At 36.8% G+C, this 22,208-nt stretch overlaps 5 protein-coding genes across 9 annotated transcripts; 2 read left to right on the forward strand and 3 right to left on the reverse strand.

Annotated features, from left to right (window-relative positions):
* The first annotated feature begins 1,906 nt into the window (after positions 1 to 1,906).
* LOC122302551 (protease Do-like 9) lies at positions 1,907 to 7,386 on the forward strand. Its single transcript, XM_043113856.1, has 9 exons — positions 1,907 to 2,577; positions 3,262 to 3,461; positions 3,575 to 3,755; positions 3,999 to 4,190; positions 5,392 to 5,624; positions 6,412 to 6,513; positions 6,619 to 6,669; positions 6,767 to 6,871; positions 6,951 to 7,386. Exons 1-9 carry the CDS (start codon positions 1,962 to 1,964, stop codon positions 7,047 to 7,049), a joined length of 1,779 nt encoding a protein of 592 aa, XP_042969790.1. The 5' UTR covers positions 1,907 to 1,961; the 3' UTR covers positions 7,050 to 7,386.
* Positions 7,387 to 8,187: 801 nt separating this feature from the next.
* LOC122302552 (WAT1-related protein At3g28050-like) lies at positions 8,188 to 11,438 on the reverse strand. The gene is made up of 7 exons (XM_043113857.1): positions 11,120 to 11,438; positions 10,944 to 11,009; positions 10,655 to 10,768; positions 9,997 to 10,231; positions 9,712 to 9,870; positions 9,460 to 9,611; positions 8,188 to 8,519 (listed from the first exon to the last, which is right to left on the reverse strand). Exons 1-7 carry the CDS (start codon positions 11,308 to 11,310, stop codon positions 8,348 to 8,350), a joined length of 1,089 nt encoding a protein of 362 aa, XP_042969791.1. The 5' UTR covers positions 11,311 to 11,438; the 3' UTR covers positions 8,188 to 8,347.
* Positions 11,439 to 13,259: 1,821 nt separating this feature from the next.
* Positions 13,260 to 16,382, reverse strand: LOC122302553 (WAT1-related protein At5g40230). The gene is made up of 7 exons (XM_043113858.1): positions 15,995 to 16,382; positions 15,806 to 15,871; positions 15,557 to 15,670; positions 14,463 to 14,703; positions 14,191 to 14,349; positions 13,968 to 14,116; positions 13,260 to 13,809 (listed from the first exon to the last, which is right to left on the reverse strand). The coding sequence occupies exons 1-7, from the start codon at positions 16,186 to 16,188 to the stop codon at positions 13,647 to 13,649; spliced, it is 1,086 nt and encodes a 361-aa protein (XP_042969792.1). The 5' UTR covers positions 16,189 to 16,382; the 3' UTR covers positions 13,260 to 13,646.
* Positions 16,383 to 17,278: 896 nt separating this feature from the next.
* On the reverse strand, positions 17,279 to 21,261 carry LOC122302554 (WAT1-related protein At5g40240-like). Of its 5 annotated transcripts, XM_043113859.1 has the most exons (10): positions 21,118 to 21,261; positions 20,725 to 20,904; positions 20,048 to 20,276; positions 19,352 to 19,611; positions 19,166 to 19,231; positions 18,940 to 19,053; positions 18,301 to 18,541; positions 18,024 to 18,182; positions 17,800 to 17,949; positions 17,279 to 17,696 (listed from the first exon to the last, which is right to left on the reverse strand). In XM_043113859.1, the coding sequence occupies exons 4-10, from the start codon at positions 19,516 to 19,518 to the stop codon at positions 17,619 to 17,621; spliced, it is 975 nt and encodes a 324-aa protein (XP_042969793.1). In that variant the 5' UTR covers positions 19,519 to 19,611; positions 20,048 to 20,276; positions 20,725 to 20,904; positions 21,118 to 21,261; the 3' UTR covers positions 17,279 to 17,618. The 5 variants fall into 5 exon arrangements, with proteins under 5 accessions (XP_042969793.1, XP_042969794.1, XP_042969795.1 ...); XM_043113860.1 differs by having other exon boundaries at positions 20,048 to 20,904; XM_043113861.1 differs by having other exon boundaries at positions 20,048 to 20,904; positions 21,037 to 21,180.
* On the forward strand, positions 21,128 to 21,979 carry LOC122302556 (QWRF motif-containing protein 2-like). Its single transcript, XM_043113864.1, has one exon. It carries the CDS (start codon positions 21,128 to 21,130, stop codon positions 21,977 to 21,979), a length of 852 nt encoding a protein of 283 aa, XP_042969798.1.
* The last annotated feature ends 229 nt before the right edge of the window (positions 21,980 to 22,208 follow it).

The raw sequence follows: 22,208 nt of genomic DNA on the forward strand, positions 1-22,208 counted from the left end.
CTTCTAACATTTGAAACGAGGAGGCATCATGATTATGCTCAATAATCTTCACCGATGGGATCCACTTTCTTTTTATTTTTCCTCCACCGACAAGCTAAAATACATTTACAACTAAAATCAAGCTTAAAAAAACACCCCAAGCAAAGATATCAAATTTCCTTGTAAATGGTCTCTGTATAATCCCAGAAAAAGCCATTTTTCACATACAAACAGAAAAGAAAAGAGCAACCCAGAGCAAGAACCCAGCTAAAATGTCGATGAAAGAAAAACCCAGCCAAAATCCATCAACAAGCCGTTCTCTTATCCAGAAATAAACTACTCATATTAATAAGATAAAATAAATTTTAAAAACTAAATGCACTAGCAATAACTTTGAGCAGTATACTCGAGGGGGTTAGATAGCATCTTTCTTCATGAATATCATTATAGAATATGAGATAAAGGGAGAGAATATTATCAAAAATCATTATTATTATATATATATATATAATGATAGGTATCACCTCACAGCAGAATGCTTAGAACTCATCCAACAAATTTAAATTTTCGGAAAAACTAGCATAGCAACCCACGGCTATAGTCTTCCACTTAAATCGTAGTTTGATCCCAGGAAAAATCCAACCTGTGACATGAGATTCATGCATAAAGTTCACCCTTATTACATGGACTACACATGGGTAGGTACGTCACCAAGAATATATACAAGCATGGGAAATAAATGGGATAAATTGGACTCATTCCCCAATCAACTTTTATAGTTTAATCTTTGATGCATCTATGAATGATACTTTTATGATAATAGCAGCTGTTTGACGCAATTCATAAGGAAAAATTCTAGAAGCTTGGACATCAAAACTCAAATCGACCAATCCATATATAGGTGAAGCTACTACACAGCACTACAACATGCAATTTCTCTCAATTTCAAATCAATCATTTTAGAAGGAGATGATCTTCTAGTCACAACAACTATCGAACATGCTGACATAACAAATTGACAAATCTCACCCAACAACTATCGAACATGCTGACGTAACAAATTGACAAATCTCACCAAACATTGAGGATATTCTTGCGTATTCAATTGCTCAAAAGGCAGTGACCAATCTTATTTAAAAAAATTTAATTACAAAGATATTAATATGTATATTAATTTAATATAATTAATTAAAAAGTAAATTTTATTAAAAATAGTATTAATTTTTTAATATGAATGAATCAGTATTAATATATAGATTAATACGTGACTCTATTTATGTACAATAAAACTCATCTTATTATTGATAGTATACCTTAGCTATTGTTCCTACATGTATTATCTTGATAAATAGTAGAAAGGATCTACCTTCTAACTATGTAATACCAACCTTCCACTCTGTAAATGTTATGCTAGCTTGATTAGAAGAAAGAAAAAAGAGTTAAGGAGATAGCTCATCCTCTTCCTATGTGATTTTGAGAAAATAAATATCTTAATATTCTCATAAATCTTATAGATTAAAATTATTTATGTAAATTATAATTTTAAATTATGTATAATCTTTTAAAATAAATAATATTTGTAGTTAGGATAAAGCTACTTTTGGATGTTGAACTGAATTGAGATGAAAGTTAAAAGTTGAATAAAATATTATTAGAATATTATTTTTTTAATATTATTATTATTTTAATATTTAAAAAATTTGATTTTTTTATTATATTTTATGTTAAAATTTGAGAAAATTGTAATGATTAAATAAAATAATTTTAAAAACCAAACTGACCTACATATATATTTTTTTAAAATGAATAAATACGAGAGTAATAAATTTTATTTTATTTTTTAAAAATATACACAAAAATTACACGCTCCAATGCAATTGCCAATAGCATTAGTACATTACCCATCTTTCAATAACATAAATAACATGAAGTAAACCATCTTGGATTCTCTTGCATTCTAATATTCTATCCCTCAAACCGAAATGGGCGAAAATAAACGAAAACGCGGTCGTAAACCCAAAACGCCGGCCGAAGAAAACAAGGATTTCCTGTACACTACCGCCAAAGCAAACGATGTCGCCTCTGGACCCTTCTCCGTTACCGTCCCCGCCACCGAAACTACAGCAGAGCCTAAAGATCTCTCGCCCTCCCGGCGCGGCCGCGGCCGTCCCCGCAAGGTCAAGAAGAACAAAAACCCGCGCCCCAACATAGCGGCTTCTCCAGAACGCCGGGGTTCCAGACACACGGAGCAAAACGGCGACTTCGCGCACCCAACGTCTGCAACGACGACGATGGCGGCGATTACTACCACTGCGGTCGTCTCGGAGCCCGTGAGTTGGGAGACCGTTGTTAAGGTGGTGCCTTCCATGGACGCGGTTGTGAAGGTGTTTTGTGTTCATACGGAGCCCAATTTCTCGCTGATGTGGCAGAGGAAGAGGCAGTACAGCTCGAGCAGCAGTGGCTTTATCATTGGGGGTAGGAGGGTCTTGACCAATGCGCATTCGGTGGAGCACCATACCCAGGTGAAGTTGAAGAAGCGGGGTTCAGATACCAAGTACTTGGCAACGGTTTTGGCAATCGGGACTGAGTGTGATATCGGTAATGGGAAAGTGTGGATTTTCACTTGGTTTTGAACTAATTTCGTATCTGGGTTTGGTGTCTTTCGGATCGAGTTGCATTTTTTTAAAAAGATAATTGATGGCATTTTGTTGAATTCCAGGCTACGATAGATATGCAAATGTTAGGTGATATTATTAAGTGTCACTTCTATGCAACAACAATGCTAATGAAAATGTAATCATTAAGGAAAGGAGAAAAAGGGTGATTACCATCTACGATCTATCTATCAAATACTGCAGTAAATCCTAATTTGCACTTTTCTGTTTTGGTTGAAATGAACATATGAAAGTGGAAATCAAATATTAATGGTTCATGCAGCCGCAGGTCGCGTCCGCAAAGTTTTTACGAGTTTTGTTGAATTGATGCTTAGCGATAGTATTGGTGACTAAAACTGTTAATGGTTCATGCAGTTATGCTAATGCTATACTTATGCGATCTCCGTGTCTGTTTTAATTAAACGAATGTTTAGAAATAGGATTGATGACTAAAATTTTAGAACGAATATTTATAGAGTATTGGTGATTCACTTGTAGAAAAAATGAAGTAATTGGTAACTCATCTAAATATATTAGTTTGAATTCATGCGTAATTTAATTGAAAGGGCGCTCTTACACCCTCACCCCCCACCCCCCACCCCCCCCCCCCCCTTTTCTTATGCTTCAGCGATGCTGACTGTGAGTGATGACGAGTTCTGGGAAGGAGTTTCGCCAGTGGAGTTTGGAGATTTGCCTGCACTCCAAGATGCCGTAACTGTTGTGGGCTATCCGATTGGGGGTGACACAATCTCTGTGACAAGTGGTGTTGTGTCGCGCATGGAGATACTCTCTTATGTTCACGGGTCAACAGAACTTCTTGGGTTGCAGGTTATAGTCCTTTGAATTTGCCTTCTTTTATACTTCTTTTTTTACATGATATATGCCTCCTATTAATTGACATTCCTTCACTGCCCCTTGTCTATGACATGCTTTTTTCCCAGATAGATGCTGCAATAAACTCTGGAAATTCTGGTGGGCCTGCCATTAACGATAGAGGAAAGTGCGTGGGCATTGCATTTCAATCTCTTAAACATGAATATGTGGAGAACATTGGTTATGTCATACCAACACCAGTTATTATGCACTTCATTAAAGATTATGAGAAAAATGGGGCATATACAGGTACCTCAGGGTGCAGTTCCACCCCATCTACTAAAAAGAAACCCTTGAATAATATAGCTAAGAATAAATTTTTGTCTATTGCAACAAAAAAGGTTACCATTTGTATATTGCTGCATCCATGAAATTTGATCAACAGCTGTAGAATGTGGACAATGCTGAACTTTGAGGTTATTTTCTGTTTGTCGAATTATTGAATTGGCTTCCATAATTTTAAATTTTTTTTTGTTTGCTTCATTGTGATAGGGTTCCCAATTCTTGGAGTTGAGTGGCAGAAGATAGAAAATCCTGATCTACGCATGGCAATGGGGATGAGACCTGATCAGAAGGGTGTCCGTATAAGAAGAATTGAACCCACAGCTCCTGAATCTCAGGTTCTGAATCCATCTGATGTTATCTTGAGTTTTGATGGGGTTAATATTGCTAATGATGGAACAGGTATATCCCACCCTTCCCCTAGAAAAGAAATAATAATTTAAGATCATAATTCATTGTACCATTGTGTTCTGTATTTTTTCATGCTTGCTTGATTCTACCCTTATGCATTGTTTGGGTCTCAAGAAATGAGTTTTGCTACATACAAGCACAGTCGTGCACTAATCTGTGTACCAATACTAATTTATTCATACTTAAAATTTAAATTAACACTATTTTCAATAAAATCTAGTTTTTGACCAATCACATCATATTGGTGCACAGATTAGTGCACAATTGTGCTTGCAACTATATTTTTTTCAACAAATATATACTATGAGGAATGATAAACTTGCCAATGATAACCTTCGGTAGAAATTCGAGAGAAGTTGATCAATTTTTTTTTTCAAAGTTTTCTAATGCATTGAAGGTTTATTTTATGTTCATTTGGATACACCGTCATGTGGCTGTCAAAAGTGTGACTCCTATAAGATTTTTGGATGCTTGCTATATCTCAAGTTCCTGTCAATTGGAGATACGTTCACCAAATAATGGGTGAAGTTGAACGTAGGTGTGATTAAGTGGCGGTTGATGGCTGGGAAACTATCGAAAGTGAATTTTAAAATATCTCTAGTTTGGGTTCATACAAGAGTAAGAGAGGAATGCTAGAAATTGAACACAGGCAGGAAGTTAGCTTTAGCAGCGGCTAAAATAAAGTAGCTGATTGAAATGATGGTCGTGTGAATACAACATTTGACCCAATTGCTACCATTTCTTCTAATTAAATTAAGTGCTCCCCAGAGGATCAGAGGACAGCTGAGAAAAGGTTCGTTGGGTTGATATGTGAGACCAACAATGCAATTGATAGCAACATTTAAAGCTTGTCTGAAGTACTTAGGCTTTGCACCTCATGCTCTGTTGTATAAGTTGTGATCTGGAAGTAACATGGCCACTCCTATGTTGATAACTATTAGTGTACTGTTTTTCCCCTGTCCTATATGTTTGTTCCACCTTTTTTTTGAGAAGAGGACGGATCTTTGTTCCACCTTACCAAGGATAGTTCATGTTTAGTTTTTGGCAATTGTTTTAGCAAAGCTAGATTTTCTAATAGTTAGTTTAAGTTTTACTTTTAAATTTACCTATCAAAAAAAAAAAAAGTTTTACTTTTAAATTTCCTAGTCTGGTGAGAATGCCTATTAAGGATTGCTTTTTTTACTCCTTTTAGTTCCATTCCGGCATGGAGAGCGCATTGGTTTCAGTTATCTTGTATCTCAAAAATACACGGGGGATTATGCTTTGGTAAAAGTTCTTCGTGATTCAGAGGTACTTGAGTTCAACATAAGACTTGCAGCTCACAAGCGGCTCATCCCAGCACACATCAAGGGCAGGCCGCCCTCCTATTTCATTATTGCTGGATTAGTTTTTACCACGGTATCCGTACCCTATCTTCGTTCTGAGGTGTGTATCTAAGTCTGAAACAACCCTGTTTTCCTCTGAATCTTATTCTGTTTTCTTCATTAATTTTGCTGTATTTTTAGAGAACTGGATGAAATCAATTTCTTGGGTTTTTATATGCATATGCATGCACCTGTGTGACCTTTTATTTTGTTAATTCCAATATTTCCAGCTTGATGTGACCATATAACTTATATCCATTGATTAATTTGACTGAGAAGAATGAGCTGATAGGTTTTTGAATGAGATTAGATTCTGCAATTTATAAGTTCGAACAAAACAAAAAAAAATCCGTTCCAAATATATAAATGGTCAAAATGTATTCACCATCATTGTTGTCCTTGTTATGATCCTGGCTCTATTTCAATCAGTCGGGTGTTTCTTAGCCCAACATCCACTCTTTGCCCTTCCCATTTATCATCTTTATAGATAACAAGTGAACTGTGGATACTCAAACCTCTAGGTTTTTTTTGTATGATTTGGTGGCAAATCAACGCTACACAAAGCTGAGGCTTATTTTCTCTTTATTATTTTTTGCATGTTGTGCCCATCATGTATGCTCTGATTGTGGAATCATTTGTATATATAGAATGTCATCATATTTACTTATAAAGAGGGAAAAACTATAAAGGGACATTTAGTAATCAGGAATACAATATTTAAGGGTGTGAACCTAGTGATGATTTTCTACAGCAAATGGGATCCTAAGAGAAGTAAACTTCATGCTTGGGTCTATAAGAGTGATTTCTCTGTAACTTCTAAACGCCTGGGTTTTTTTCACCATCTCCAGTATGGAAAGGATTATGAATTCGATGCTCCAGTCAAACTGTTGGACAAGCATCTACATGCAATGGCAGAATCAGTAGATGAACAGCTTGTTGTTGTTTCTCAGGTTACTCTTGTTGTCTCTCCGGTCATTTTTCCCATTTCATTTCATTCGATTTCACCAGATGTAATGCAAGAAACTCATTGCTCTTTTTCTCAAAATTTGTCCTAGGTCCTTGTGGCTGACATTAATATTGGATATGAGGATATTGTTAATACTCAGGTCAGGAAATACGGGCAAAGCACACATTGTGTTCTAAACTTGCTGAAATAACTTCTGAGTGCACTTCTTAACATGTTTTCATCGTTTGTATTTCTAGGTTCTTGCTTTCAATGGTAAACCTGTAAAGAATCTTAAGAGCTTGGCCTGCATGGTAGAGAGTTGTGATGATGAATATCTGAAGTTTGAGCTGGAGTACCAACAGGTTCTGTGTCCCCCCTCCAACCCCCTCTGCGCTCGCTTGTGCATTCTCTTAACTTTGACAAGTTTTAAACTTTGTGCAGATAGTGGTCCTACACACAAAGACTGCCAAATCAACAACCTTAGATATTTTGACTACACATTGTATACCTTCTGCAATGTCCGAGGACCTCAAAACTTGAGAGAAGATTGTGGGGAAGGTACAGAAGATTGCATCGTTATAAGGAAAGGGTAGAGCAAGATGCAGAAGATGCTACTCAAGTAGCTGTTCTTGTAGTTCATCTTATTCTTTGGCCCCGCAGAAATGTACCGTGACCGTGGGGTTTGCATTACTTGCTTTAACGTTTGGATCTGAATTAATGGGCTTCATACGTTTTGTGATTACGAGTAGAAGAATATATGGAGATGAAGGCTGGTTTCCCCAGATCCAGAAACATCTAATGATTCGCGGCTTTTTATATTTTGTTGGTTTCGAACCCCATCAATTCATAATAGAATGTGACAGATTTTGATTAACAAGTAATGTCTTCATATGGCCTTTTTGTTGACGGGGGAATGAAATTAAGTTTGCTTGTCTTCCTCCTGGTAAATGAATCCTGCTGTTTTGTCTTATAGTATCATAGCCCAGATGCAAATGTGGCTGTTTCCCTGGTACGACGCAAGTAACGTAGAAACCTTTGGGCTTGGGAGTATGCTCCTTCCAGTCTAAGGATCAAATACCTTTGGGCGCAAATAATCTTTAAGGGTTATCGAGATTTTTTTCCTTGAATTATCGAGGTGTGTTTACTAGAAACTCCTTGCGGAAGGCTTGTATACTCCTTGGATTAGTCGGGACATTCTTGAACACTTGATGCCAATAAATAAATTAAAAAAATGAAAAAAAAAAAAAAAAAAGAACTTTGGGCGCCTCCATTTATGCCAATCAAACTATCTACCTTGCAAAACTTGGGCTTCTTCATTTGTACAAATCGAATTATCTACGTTGGAGTGAGATGTAAAGACTGCTATTATGTTTTGTAATCTCTCTCAGACGTTGTAGCTTTTTACTTTTAATGAATGACTTATCTTGTTGAGAAAAAAAACGAAAAAGATGTAAAGACTGCTGACTACCGACGTCTCATATCAAGCAGGATGTTTTCTCGCTAGCTTTGCTGGTGGGGAAAGGTATAGGAGCGTATTAGATGCGGGTGTGTGCGGTACTGCTCCCTGTCGGGAGTTTGAATGAGCCTGGAAATTTGGCTGATAGAAAGTGATCTCTCCACTGTCTGTGGGTTTACCTTGGAGTAGGGATGGAAGGGTCCGGAAGGCCGAGGCCAAGCAGAGGGAAGAAGGTAATCACGTTTTGACCATTTACATTTGCATTCGTAATGTTGTAATATATGATGTGCTCTGATCAGCGACCATTAGCCAATTCATCACGATTCCCTATAATGCAAACGAGGTGCTGCACAATTTGTAGCATGCTTTTTTACACGATGCCTTACATTTTCCCTCCCTCTGTTACGGTTTTATAGCTCTGCAATAGAGGGGCTTTTTGGGTGGTAGATGGTGATTCCAGGCTCTCGACAACATAGTCTTCTCCGATCTCTTCTTTTGCTTTTCCCCATAATACAGTGTAGAAGCCGATGGATATAATCGTTGCTCCAAAAAGACTGTAAAATGCAGAAAAAGTTGCAAATTCAATCAAATAACAACAAACAGTTAACAAACTAGAGCATTTAAAAAAAAAAAAAAATTATTGAAGTTCTAAATTTTCCAAAGATGAAGATTGCTGGTCAATCTAGTGACGTGGGACCATTCCATTTGTTTTAGGCTCCATTTAGGAGTTGGACTAGTCTAATATTTAGCTGAATTTAACATATGAACACTCAATTTTTAAATCACTAAATTTATTTCAATTCAAAATCTTTTTACTCATGAGACCCACAGCCACTTTCAATTCAACATCTTTTTACACGCGGGACCTATATATTTTTCAACTTTTCATAAAGGAAAATTCTTATTTCATCCTTACACTTCACACACCACATTTATTTTAATTTTTTTTCATTTTTTCTATAATAAATATGTAATGTGTGGATGATAAATAGAATAATTCAATTAGTTTAATAAGAATAAAATGAAATAAAAAATAAAAATAATAAAAAATAATATTTTAATATATAAAATGTGTGGTGTGGGATGATGTGTAGCATTCCTCTTTCATAAATACATGTAAACTCATTTTAACATCTAAATACATTTAAACTCATCTTAGGTGGGTTTCACAAAATTTATCCTACTATCTCAACTTACTATTATTTACAGAGAACTCAATTTATCTCAACCCAGCTTAACATCCCAAGAAAGCTACGGCCTTGTGTGCGTTACAACTTGTTCTAGACATTGCGTTAGCTTTTTGTTAGTGGAAGCAGAAGTTTTTGGCACTATAATGCTAAAAATGAGACAGCAAACAAAACCATGTAAGAAAATTAAGGACAGAAACGAGAGTAGCTTCTTCGAGCAATTACGTTAGCTTTGTTGCTTTTGACGTTTTGGAATTTGAGGGTTAATTAGAACTAAAATAAGGAAAAGTCTCATCTGTTTTCATACCTGCCAAGATGGAGAGTATCACCAAGGAACATAACACCCATGGCAACAGCAATGGCAATGGACAGGGGCTTGAAAGTTGCTACATAGACAGGTCCCTTCACGCGCAATGCCCATGCATGAACTGCATTGTTCACAAATGACCCAAACAGTCCCTAGACACACAAGAGCCACATTAAGACTTAAAGAGAAAGGTAATTAGGCTGTTTTGTTTTGCTAATTACACCCTACCAAAGTCTTGTGTTAGCTTCTTACCGAGCACACAACCGAGACCAATGCTATATTTGACTTCAATCTCCAAGCATTTGAATCTTTTTCTGCAATTACAGCTACAATTGCAGCTATGATGCTCACACATAAATTGTAAAAGAATATCACAGTTAGTTCGTTCGGGTACTCCTTCATAATTTGTGCCTGTAAATAACATGGTATAAGGTTCAGATTGATTTCTACACTACCTGCAAATCTCATTTGAGGTAGACATTGAAACATGCTTTGAAATTGGGTTCAAAAAACAAATAAACTGAACAAGAAATTCACCTGAACAATGTACCATAGTGGAACCAAAATATATTCGGCTGTAAGTAGTAGGCCACCAATTACCCAATTTGAGTTTTCTGAGCTTAAAGGTTGAGATAGTGAAAGGGATGCTGGGTGAGCAATGACGATCGGAGGACCTTTGAAGAGAGTCACTACAAATGCTCCTGATACTGATACTATGGTGCCCAAGATTTTAGCCAAACTGCTTGCGCTTCTCAGAGTTATCTTTTCCATCCTTTTAATGCCACAAAAAGGAAATCAAAAAAGCAAAAAAGAAAGAGATGAAGGAATGATAAAAACAGCTTACTTAGCCAAGAAAAAAGAAAAAAGAAAAGAAAAGAAAAGAAGGAATAAAAGTTGCTAGTGGTCCACTTTGACTTAACACTTTAACTGATAAGACTGCTCATCGAATCATCGATAGTTCAATACTTGCATCCACAGCGGTCAAGGGGTCATTTTCTCGGGGCAACCCAAGAAGTTAACTAGGCAGAACAGAGTTACATCAACCCTTCCTCACTGTCATGATTCAAAAAGCAACTCTCTTCAACTTTATCAGAAGGCAAACAGGATCTTGATGATATTTTTTTCTGGATATCCATTTGATCTTCCAACACTTGAGGGTATTTTTGGTAACTACATTGAAATAGTAGGGAAGAACCTGAAAAGTATGGCAAGTATGAAGGTGAAAGCTGGCACCAGGTTGCTGATGGCTGAAGCAAGCGTTGGAGAGCTAAAATTGATGCCTGTATAACCCATAATCTGAGATGAACTCCTGCACCCAACCCGACAACAATACAAATGGAAAAATAGAACTAGAAAAGAAATCGGAATTAAGAATTTTTTTTTGTTTTTACACTGATATAAACAAAAACAAGCTCAACTGATCCAACAAAAATTATGGGTTTGTTTTGTAGATCATAGCTGCATGTGTAAAATAATAACTGTACCCTATGATCCCAAGAAGGCCAATTTTCGACAATATGGTAAAATTAAGTGGTGGAAGCACTCTTGATCTGCAGAGACATACGAACAGGAACACAGAAACTATTAGCCCATGTCCAATTCACCTTTTTTATATTAGAGAGAGAGAGAGAGAGAGAGAGAGAGAGAGAGAGAGAGAGACCTTCGGGAGACAAAGGGTGCAGGAAGGAGGACTATAGCAGCAATAGCATAAGCATAAACAACAAAGACATGGTAGCTCATCCCTTTCAACGTGGCTGCCTTGAAGAGTGTGTTTAAGCCCACGTTGGTGCACTCCATGGTCACCATGGCCGTGAATGGCAGCGCATCCTTGTAGCAATACCCCCCAACCATCTCTCTCTCTTCTCTCCACTAGAACACAGGCTCGGAAAGACAAACAGGGTAAGTTGTTAGTGCTAAGAACTTGATAAATACAAGAGTAGGGGCGGAACTATCATTGGTCGCTTGTCACTTGACAACGAGAGGGCATATGTTGGATTGCTGGTTTGGTACTTGACAAAAAGGACGGTATTGCTACTTTATTATTGCTGCCAATAAGACGTTTTTTTTAATTGTTTTTTGGGCAAATGAATTATGGAAGTGTGAAAAGGATCTCCCCAATTATATATTAACCTGTCAACTTCCTTTCGTGTGACATTATCAACGTCATAAATTAATCAAGAGCAAGGTAGGCTAGATAGTACAGGTACATCACTAAACAACGGTTTTTGTTGCTTCCAAGTAACTACCAAATGAGATCTAGGAATTTTGAATAATATTAATTATAGTCATAGAGTGTAAATATTATGTAGTTATTTTGAAAAAAAATAAAGTTTACTATTAAAAAAATTAATTTCTTACCATGTGAGTCCTTGTATTTATTCATTTTTTTCAAAGTGAGTGTATAGTGCTTGAGTATTCATAATTACAACTATCATTTTTTTTTTGAATTTTTTGTTTTTTGTAAAATTACTTGTGTAAACACTTGGAGCTTATCTTTTTTTTTACTCTGATAAGAGTAATATTACATATAATCGTGGAAAATAAGCGTCACATAATCATTTTGAAAAATAATATGATTTATTATCACAAAATTATTATTTTTTCAGTCGCTTTAAAAAATATGAGTAAATACAAAACGTATATAAAAAAATAATTTTATAATAATAAATCCTACTATTTTTAAAAATAATTACACAATATTTATATTTCAAGATTGTATATAGCATTACTCTTACACATGGCATCAAGTTGTAAACTTCCATATTTTGTGAGGTCACTTTGTTGAGACTCTCTAAAGGCAAAGGAGCCATAAAAATTAGGGTTCCGTTTGATTATACAGATAAGATGAGATGAATTTTTTTTAATTGAATAAAATATTGTTATAATATAATTTTTTAATGTTAATTTTGTTTTGAGATTTGAAAAAGTTGAATTATTTATTATATTTTGTGTAAAAATTAATAAAAATTATAATGATGAAATGAAATGAGATAAAATGTTTTAAGTAATCAAATGGGGCCGGCCTAGTTTGGATTGAGAGATGGATGAGATGAGATGTGATGATTTTAAATAAAAATAAATAAAAGTTGAATAAAATATTATTACTATTATTATTATTTTAAAATTTAAAATAATTAAATTATTTATTATTTTTTATATAAAAATTTAAAAAAATTATAAAGATAAGATAAAATGATGTGAGACCAGCTCCCACCTCCCAATCCAAACCAGGCCTAGTCTGACTGCAACATGAAAGAAAACTTGTATTTATCGTACTCATGACACAGCACAAATAATTGAAGCTTTTAAGTCAATAATTAAAGCTTTTACAGCCATGTTTCCTGTTAAAAGCATTGGATTATATGGCAAGATGGGTATGGGAAACAATATATCAGTTACCACACAATAATCTTCATTCCTGGGTTAAGATAATGCGTTATAGCGTAACCATGAAAGTGAGTTTGACGAGATGGGTGCTCCCACACAGATGAGGCCGAGAGTCGCAGAATAGATAAATTTATTTATTTATTTTAAACATTTTTAAAATTTATTGAATATTCTAAAATTAAAATTAAAAATTTATTTAAAAAATGTTTACTTAACTATTAAATAAAATAAATATAAATAAAAAGAAAAAAAAAATTAAATCGGTGGGCCACGGTGACCACCATCTGTGTCTGTGTGTGATATAAGCAACTGTTGACAAGATATACGATGTCACCGTTTCCAAACAACTCTTTGAAAAGCGATGAAAGGTAGACGTAGAGAGAGAGAGAGAGAGAGAGAAGATAAAAGAGGAATTAATCAGAGCAAATCCAAAATTTTTAACTAGGACCCCGGCAATAACTATTCTTCGAGTTAGATCAGCAAGAGATGATGACACAGAAATTCAGGCCATCTTGTCTTTGTTGGCCACTAACTATACATTAAAAGACTGGCTCAACGCATTATTAATTGCGTATTGTCCTAAGTTACATACTATTTAATTCTATAATTTCTGGAGAAACGGAAGAATGATCAAATGTTTGCAAGCATTGACCATATAGCTCTATCTACCAATAAATGTTTGGCCTTGGGAAGTTTGCCTTGCTCTGAACTTGAAAAGTTGAAATACCTTTGAGGTATTAGATTGCGAGTTGGCGCTGAACAATCTTTAACCAGCAAGCATTCATCTGTATACATCCATTTTACATGCCCTCGACCTTGTATCTTTGCAGTAAAGGGGTCTTTTCATTCCATGAGGGTCCCAAGCTACCAAAGCCACAATCCTCACACATTTTTTCTTCTTCTCTTGCTTTTCCCCATATAACAGCATAAAACCCAATTGATATTATTATTGCTCCAACGACACTGCAACAACATTAAGATTTAGAAAAGGCAAGTGAACTTTGAATAGATATACATGACAAGCTAGTAAAAGCAAATGGCAGTTGCTGCTTTGAACTGATTTAAATGTTCAACTCCCAAAAATTGATAAGAAAAAAGTAATGAGAGAGAGGATTCTGTACCTCCCGAGATAGAGAGCATCTCCAAGGAATATTACACCCATAGCAGCTGCAATGGCAATTGACAACGGCTTGAATATTGATATATACACAGGTCCCTTCAAGCGAAGTCCCCATGAGTGAACAACAGTTGCGAAGGTTAAAGAAAATCCCTGCTCACAGAGAATTCATCAGGCCAGACGTTACCAAAAGGCTGCTTTGCCATGGTGGTCGATTAGTTTCTTACCGAGTATAAAATGGCAACCAGTGCTATATCAGGTTTTAGACTCCAAGCGCTCATGTTTGCTTCTGCCATTAAAGATACTGGTGCAGATATAATTGTCCCACACAAGTTGTATAAGAAGACCACAATTATCTCCGATGGATACATTTTCATAACTTGAGTCTGTAAAACGCTACAAAATCTAAATTTAGCTTCTTTAAATTGTAGAAGAGTAGTGCAATACTCTGTCTAGGGAGTACTCGAAAGTTGAAACGAAAAATCACCGTGGAAGGTACCTGAACAATGTACCAGATTGAAACAAGAAGGTACTCAAGAGCAATTAAAAGCCCACCTATCACCCAATTCGTTTGTGATGAGCCCAGACTAAATCGAAGTGAAAGGGATGGTGATTGAGATGAGGTCGATATGAGTGTGGGGCCCTTATAGAGAACCACTACAAGTGCACCTGATATTGATACTACAGTGCCCACGACTTTAGCCAGAGTACTTGCCCTTCTCAAAGCTAACTGTTCCATCCTTTTCGAAGCACCCATTTAAGGTTAACAGGAGAGGAAATAGAAAGTTCAGATGACAGTTACCAAAAAGAAATGGACTAAGCAAACTCAGTGACTGAAGAACTGACTTCATGGACCTACTGTTTGCATGATTAACAACAATCAAACCAAATTAATGCATCTGGTACTACACATCTATGAGAAGGGTTAAAGGTTAAAACACAATAAAAGAACAATCACTCAGAAATACACGAAGTAGGAGAATGAAAAGTATGATTACCTACATTATATTTCATTACACAGTCCATTTCGTAATTCTTGGAGCCCCCACATCGTCCCATAACAAATCATGCAGTGCCATCACAACGCCTAATTAAAGATCATTCTATGATATGTATCTTTATAATCAACCAATCAAACGAATTGGTGCATCAAAAGCAAATTTAATAGGGAGCAAAAAAACGCCTGCACATACGAACAATCATATATGCCTAATGACTTTCGCAAGGAAAAGGCTTTTTCCATTATAATCATTGAAATGGCCGGTGATTTAAAAACTCCCCTCCACTAACCACAAGCCCACCCTTAAGAGACATATTAAGATACAAAAAGATTGCACATAAACTCACAAATTAATATGATTCTATAGAATCTATTAGATCTATTTTATAATAAAATTAATTTTACAATTTGTCGAACTATATCAGTTTGTGGGTTTATTTTATGTAAACACATTAGATTGTGTAACCAGTTTGTGATTAAAGTATTTTCCTTATATAAAATACAAGTACGATATTATCTATACAAAGTAAAATGTTGAAGGGGCTTAAAATGAAAATAGAACTCCAAGCAACGGTAAGAAAGAATGGAGAAACCTGAATATGACAGCAAGTATGAAAGTAAAAGCCGGTGTGAGGTTGCTGACAGCTGAAGCCAGAGTCGGCGAACTGTATTCTATGCCTTTGTATCCACATATCGTAGATAGATACCTGCCCTAATTACATTGGTCATCCAACATAAGAAAAAGGATTCCCTTTTTGTTTCTTCTTCCCATTTTAAATATCCCCAAATCTCAAAAGAAAGAAAGAAAAACTAGAACAGCTTCCTGTGAATCATTTTCTTACCCAAGCACACCGAGGAGGAAAATTCTATAGAGGAGGGACCACTCCAACGTAGGAAGCCCAGTCGTTCTATATGCATCAGATCAGAACCAGTAAGAACAAATATTCTAATATGCATTTCCAATTGGCTCTATGAAAAATTATTGTATGTAGCATGCAGGGCGTAGAGACGAATCAGGTTAAGAGACAGACCGGCCAAAGATGAAGGCCAAGGGGAGGAGAACAAGGGTAGATACGGCGTAGGAGTAAGCAGTGAAGACTTGGTAACTCAAACCTTGCAGAGTGGCTGCTTTGAAGAGGACGTTTAAGACGACATTGGTGCACTCAGAAGCAACCATGGCAAAAAATGGCAGAAAATCCTTGTAAAAATAGCTGCTCCCTGCCATCTCTCTGATCTCTCTCTCTCTCTCTCTCTCTCTGAATTTGCTTATTTCTTTGCAGCATCATTGAAATTTGCACATTGTTTTACAGAAAAAAAAGACCTCCCAATAGTTTTTTTGTGACATCATTAATGCATCCAAGACCAAAGTGTCCCCTCATGGGTTGTTTTAAATCCTGATCATGAAGAAATGGTTGACAGTTAGGTAGCGGGTGAACGGTGACGGGAAGCCTGGGATGTACAAAAATACCCGGACCCGGACATCGGATCCTGTCGGTTAAAAGTGGTGTCAGTATTTAAAATTCAGAAGTTATAACCCATTTAAGAAAATATTAGTCGGATATTGAATATTTGCTCCTGCTCAGCTACGTGACTTTTATATCACAATTAGAATTGCAAATATATCGACAAGCGTAAACATGTCTTCATTTTGTTTGACGCTTTTTTTTTTTGGGAAGAGTTTGGCACATTTTTTTATTAGAGAAATGATATTTATAGTCGTGATTGTATAAACGCAGTATAATCTCTTTAAAAAAATGAATTAATATAAGACAGATACGAAGAAAAACTAATTTTTTAAATCGTGTATCACATTTTTTTAAGCGATTGTGTAACATTTATACACTTCACAACTATATGTAGCATTACTCTTTTTATAATTATATTTAATTAAACACACAAGAACCAGATTATGTGAAAAACGTTAAAGTTTGTTTCAACATTTGAAATATCTCATAATAGTTGCAAAATGATTTAAATTAACATGATTTATTAGATTTTAAAAAATGAAAAAAAAGTTAAATAAAAATATTATTTAAATATAATTTTTGAATATTATTTTTATTTTAAAATTTGTAAAAATTGTATTAATTTTTTTTATTTCAATAATAATTAAATAATAATTAGATAAAAAAAGTTAAAAATTAGAAATTAGAAAATATTTAATATTTAAAAATAAAATTATGAAAAATTTTAATTATGTATCTCTTGTCTATGTCCAAACGTACCTAACATTCTCATGCGATTTCAATATTTCTCTATGCGACAAGGGTAGGTGACTTTATGTTTAAATAAATAATTAAAAAATAATAAAGTCATGACAGAAGAACAAAATTTCTCTATTTACTTTAGGCCGATCATAAACCATTGTACCGCAAGAGATAATGACACAGAAATTCAGGCCATCTTTTGTCTTGGTTGGCCACTAACTATGGATTAAAAAATAAACGAAAGACTGATCAATTGGAAGCAAGACTTGACCATAGGGCCCAAGCCATCTAACAATAATGAGGCCTTTAGGGCGTTGGCCTTGGTTTGCTCTGAACATGAAACACCCTGAGGTATTAGACTAGAGGCCTTCAACCTTGTATCTTTGCAACAAAGGGGTCTTTCCAGTTTCCATTCCAAGAGGGTACCAAGCTACCAAAGCCAAAATCCTCACTCATTTCTTCTTCTTTTGCTTTTCCCCATATGACAGCATAAAACCCAATTGATATTATTATTGCTCCAATAACACTGCAACAACATTAAGATTTCTGAAGATATATACACAAGCCAAGTAATTGCAAATAGCATTTGCTTGCTTTGCAAGAAAGTAATGAGAGCGAGGATTCCATACCTCCCGGAGATAGAGAGCATCTCCAAGGAATATTACACCCATTGCAGCTGCAATGGCAATTGACAAAGGCTTGAAGATTGATATATACACCGGCCCCTTCAGGCGAAGTCCCCATGAGTGATCAACAGCCATGAAGGACGAAGAAATCCCCTGATCACACAGAATTCCTCAGGTCAAACGTTACCAAAAGCCTGCTTTGTCATGGTGGTCGATTAGTTTCTTACCGAGTATACAATGGCAACCAGTGCTATATCAGGTTTTAGTCTCCAAGCATTCATGTTTGTTTCTGCCATTAAAGATGTTGGTGCAGATATAATTGTCCCACACAAGTTGTATAAGAAGGACACAATTATCTCCGATGGATACATTTTCATAACTTGAGTCTGTAAAACGCTACAAAATCTAAATTTAGCTTCTTTGAATTCTTTTATAGCAGTTCCACAGTCCACACATCTAGGAAGTACTTGAAAGGATAATTCACCATGGAAACTTGGAAAGTACCTGAACAATGTACCAGATTGAGAACATAAGGCACTCAACAGCAAGTAAAAGGCCACCTACGACCCAATTCGTTTGTGAGGAGCCCAGGATAAAAGGAAGTGAAAGGGATGGTAGCTGAGATGAGATCGATATGAGGGTAGGGCCCTCATAGAGAACCACTACCAGTGCACCTGATATTGATACTACAGTGCCCACGACTTTTGCCAGAGTACTTGACCTTCTCAAAGCTAACTGTTCCATCCTTTTTAAGCACCATAAGGTTAAGAGGAGAGGAAATAGAAAGTTCAGATGATAAAAGAAATTAAATGACTCAGCAATACACAAAGTAGGAGAATGGGAAGTATGATTGGTTACATTAAATTTCATTACAAAGTCCATTTCGTAATTCTTAGAGCCCCACATCGCCCCCAAAACAAATCATGCAGAGCCATCATAATGCCTAATTAAAAATCATTCTATGAGATGCACCTTTATAATCAACCAATCACACAATATGCCCTCCTAATGACTTTCGCATTATGATCGTTGAAATGGCCGGTGACTACTCTCCACTAACTCCATGCCCACACTTAAGACAAATATTATATAAACTACAAGGAAAATAGAACTCCAAGGATTAGTAAGAACGAATAAAGGAACCTAAAAATCACAGCAAGTATGAAAGTAAAAGCTGGTGTGAGGTTGCTGATAGCTGAAGCAAGAGTCGGCGAACTGTATTCTATGCCTTTATATCCACATATCTGAGCTCCATACCTGCCCTAACACAGATCAATCCAACATAAGAAAAATCCCCTTCTTGTTTCTTCTTCCCATTTTTCATTTCCCCGAATCTCAAGAGAAAGAAAGAAAGAGAACATTTTCTTACCCAAACAATCCGAGGAGGAAAATTCTATAGAGGAGAGACAACTCCAACGCAGGAAGCCCAGCATTTCTATATGCACCAGATAAAATCCAGCGAGCAAAAATGTTGGAGAATGTCTTTTCAATTGGCTAATGAAGAATTATTGTATGTATGTATGCAGGGAGTAGAGAATCAGGTTAAGAAACAGACCGGCCAGAGAAGACGGCCAAGGGAAGGAGAACAAGGGTAGATACGGCGTAGGAGTAAGCCATGAAGACGTGATAACTCAAACCTTTCAAAGTGGCTGCTTTAAACAGAACATTTAAGACAACGTTGATGCTCTCACAAGCAACCATGGCTAAAAAAAGGCAGAACATCCTTGTAAAAATAGCTGCTCCCTGCCATCTCTCTGACTCTTCCTGATCGATCTCTCTCAGTTATTGATTATATCTATGCAGCATCATTAAAATCTGCATATTTTTTAACAGAATAAAAAAAAAAACGAATAGCCTTTTGATGGGTAAACACTGACAGAGACCTGTCAAAAACTTGTGATCATACTTTTTTTTGAAATTATTTTCTTATGAAAAATGATATTTTATTTTATAAAATTTATTTATTGCGATATTACTTCTCTTGTTTAATTATCTCTTCTCTCCAACTTAAGTATTATAATCATAAATTTACAGAAAAATTTTTATTAAAACAATTATGACTTCGTTCTTTTTCTAATAAAAAATACTCAATTACTGTCCAGGAAAAAAATAAAAAAAACTCAATCAATTACCAAAAGCAAAAATATTTTTATAAGAAGTTGAACAGGTTTCTTTCAATTCATCCTGGATAACAATTACTGGAAGGATATCCAAAAGCTAATGATGCAGAGAGTAATTAGGATAAATTTACCAGTATCATCTCTTCCTCTTCCCTGCCATCCTCCTCAGAAGGAGTAGGAGTAGAAGTAGCAGAATTGTTATCTTTGTTGCAACTCTTGGAAACCACGTCATCCCTTTGTAATTCATTCCCCACCATGTCAGCTTCTTCTGAAAAAATCTTTTCACCCATAGATTATTCTTCTGCGTTTTCTTCTGGTTCTCGACTTCCTTGCCGCTTCTTTCAGTTTCATTGCCTCAAGCTGTTCACAAGAATCAGAAGCACAATTACATTAACTCAAGCCGATAGCCAATATGTCATATCAGATACACCACTAAATCGTATTTCATTCGAAACTAACTAGGAGGATGATCCTCTGTTTCATCATCTCGGCTTCCAGAACCGATATTCATGCAAAATTTCATCCTTTTCTTTGAAAAAAACAATAAAATTCGAACCCGAATTAAGTCCAATGGCGTTTCCCCAGTTCTCGACCAGCCCGACAAAGAGCAAAATGGCAATTTTTCATGTGTTGGTTACAATGGTATAATGTAATGGAGTTTTAATTGCAAAACGCGAAGTCACCCACATCCAAAATTTAATATAGTGGATTACTACAAATGCTCAGAAAGGGCACAACTTCCCAGATAAAATCTTCAAAAGTAACAGTGGACCGGATCAAGAAGCAACTTCTCGGCAGTCTTTCTGACCTTGGCCGGCGCGTTGTCACGTTGTCTACCGCGCTCGATTAGGGAGCGATGCTTGAGAGTGAGGGTTCCGCCATTACAACAGAAATGCCTTTTCTGGACCAAGTTTTTGATCTCAAGCAAAGTCATTCGCGTCGCGCCGTTGAAGACAATCGAAGACGAGGAACCAACAGCTTGCAAATTCTGCGAAAGAAAGAGAGCAAATGCGCGTTCAGTATAATCTCGACGAGGACTGCTACAGGTACCCGGCGATGGGTACCTGTTGCGGAATCGGCTGAGCCGATATAATTTCAAAAAAAAAAAAAAAACTACGACTCGAGGTGGGCCTCCTCAAAAACTGTAAATTTTTGAGGATGCAGTCTCTCCCCACTGCCGGTCGAAATCTCGACAAGTCACCTCTCGCTACATGTCCTCTTCCTCTTCTTCTACTTCTACGCCTTCTTCGACTTCCAATTCCCGACGATGTCCATCGCCGTTGGTTTCTCGGACGACTACGATGACGCCGATGCCTTCGGTATCGTCTCTGGCTAAACGTTCACAGTCAGTGGAGAGGAGGAGGACGGCCACTCCTCGGCCCAGTTCTCTGGACTCGAGAGCTGGGAGCGGCAATGGTGAAGTGTCCGCGGCTCAGAAGCTATTGTTCACTTCGGCGAGGAGCTTGTCGGTGTCGTTTCAGGGTGAATCGTTCTCGCTCCAAGTCAGCAAGGCGAAGCCTGCGCCGTCTCCATTGCCGAGCGTGAGGAAGGGTACTCCGGAGAGGAGGAAGGCGACGACACCGGCCAGAGCTGTCGATAAGACTGAAAACTCGAGGCTGGGGACGGATCAGCAGCGATGGCCTGCGCGATTAAGGCAAGCGAATTGTATGAGTAGGAGCTTGGATTGTACAGACGAAAGGAAAAAGGTTGGTGGACCCGGCAGTGTCGTGAGGGCGTTACAAAGTTCAATGGCGGATGTTAGGGTCTCTTCGTTTGACGGGAGATTGGGTTCAGAATCGGGAAGGCAGGATGAGGAAATGGGGAAATACACGACTGCAAAATTTTTTTTCCTCTCTGTGCTGTGCCCATCGACGACGACTCCTCCAACGGGACGACCTACTCCACCATCGACGGAAAGCAGCAAACGTTCCAAGTATCAAATCTTCCTCAATCGCAAATTTTTTTTCCTCTCTGTGCTGTGCCCATCGACGACGACTCCTCCAACGGGACGACCTCCTCCACCATCGACGGAAAAGCAGCAAACTGGGTCTCTTTCCAAATAGATTCAAGTTTTTGCTACGGTCTCTTTCCACCATCGACGTCGCAGTGCTCTTCTCCTCCACTTCCCATCGCCGGCATCCTCTCCACCATTTACAGAGCAGGTAAGGGAAATAAAAAGCTGAACAAAATCAAAATGGGTCTCTTTCCAACCAGAATTGAAATAAAAATTCATCAAACTTGACTAAAAAAACCCAGAAAGCTTCGGGAAGGAGATGATAAAGCTTGATCTCA

This window comes from Carya illinoinensis, chromosome 3, assembly GCF_018687715.1.
Source record: "Carya illinoinensis cultivar Pawnee chromosome 3, C.illinoinensisPawnee_v1, whole genome shotgun sequence".
Lineage (NCBI taxonomy): Eukaryota > Viridiplantae > Streptophyta > Magnoliopsida > Fagales > Juglandaceae > Carya > Carya illinoinensis.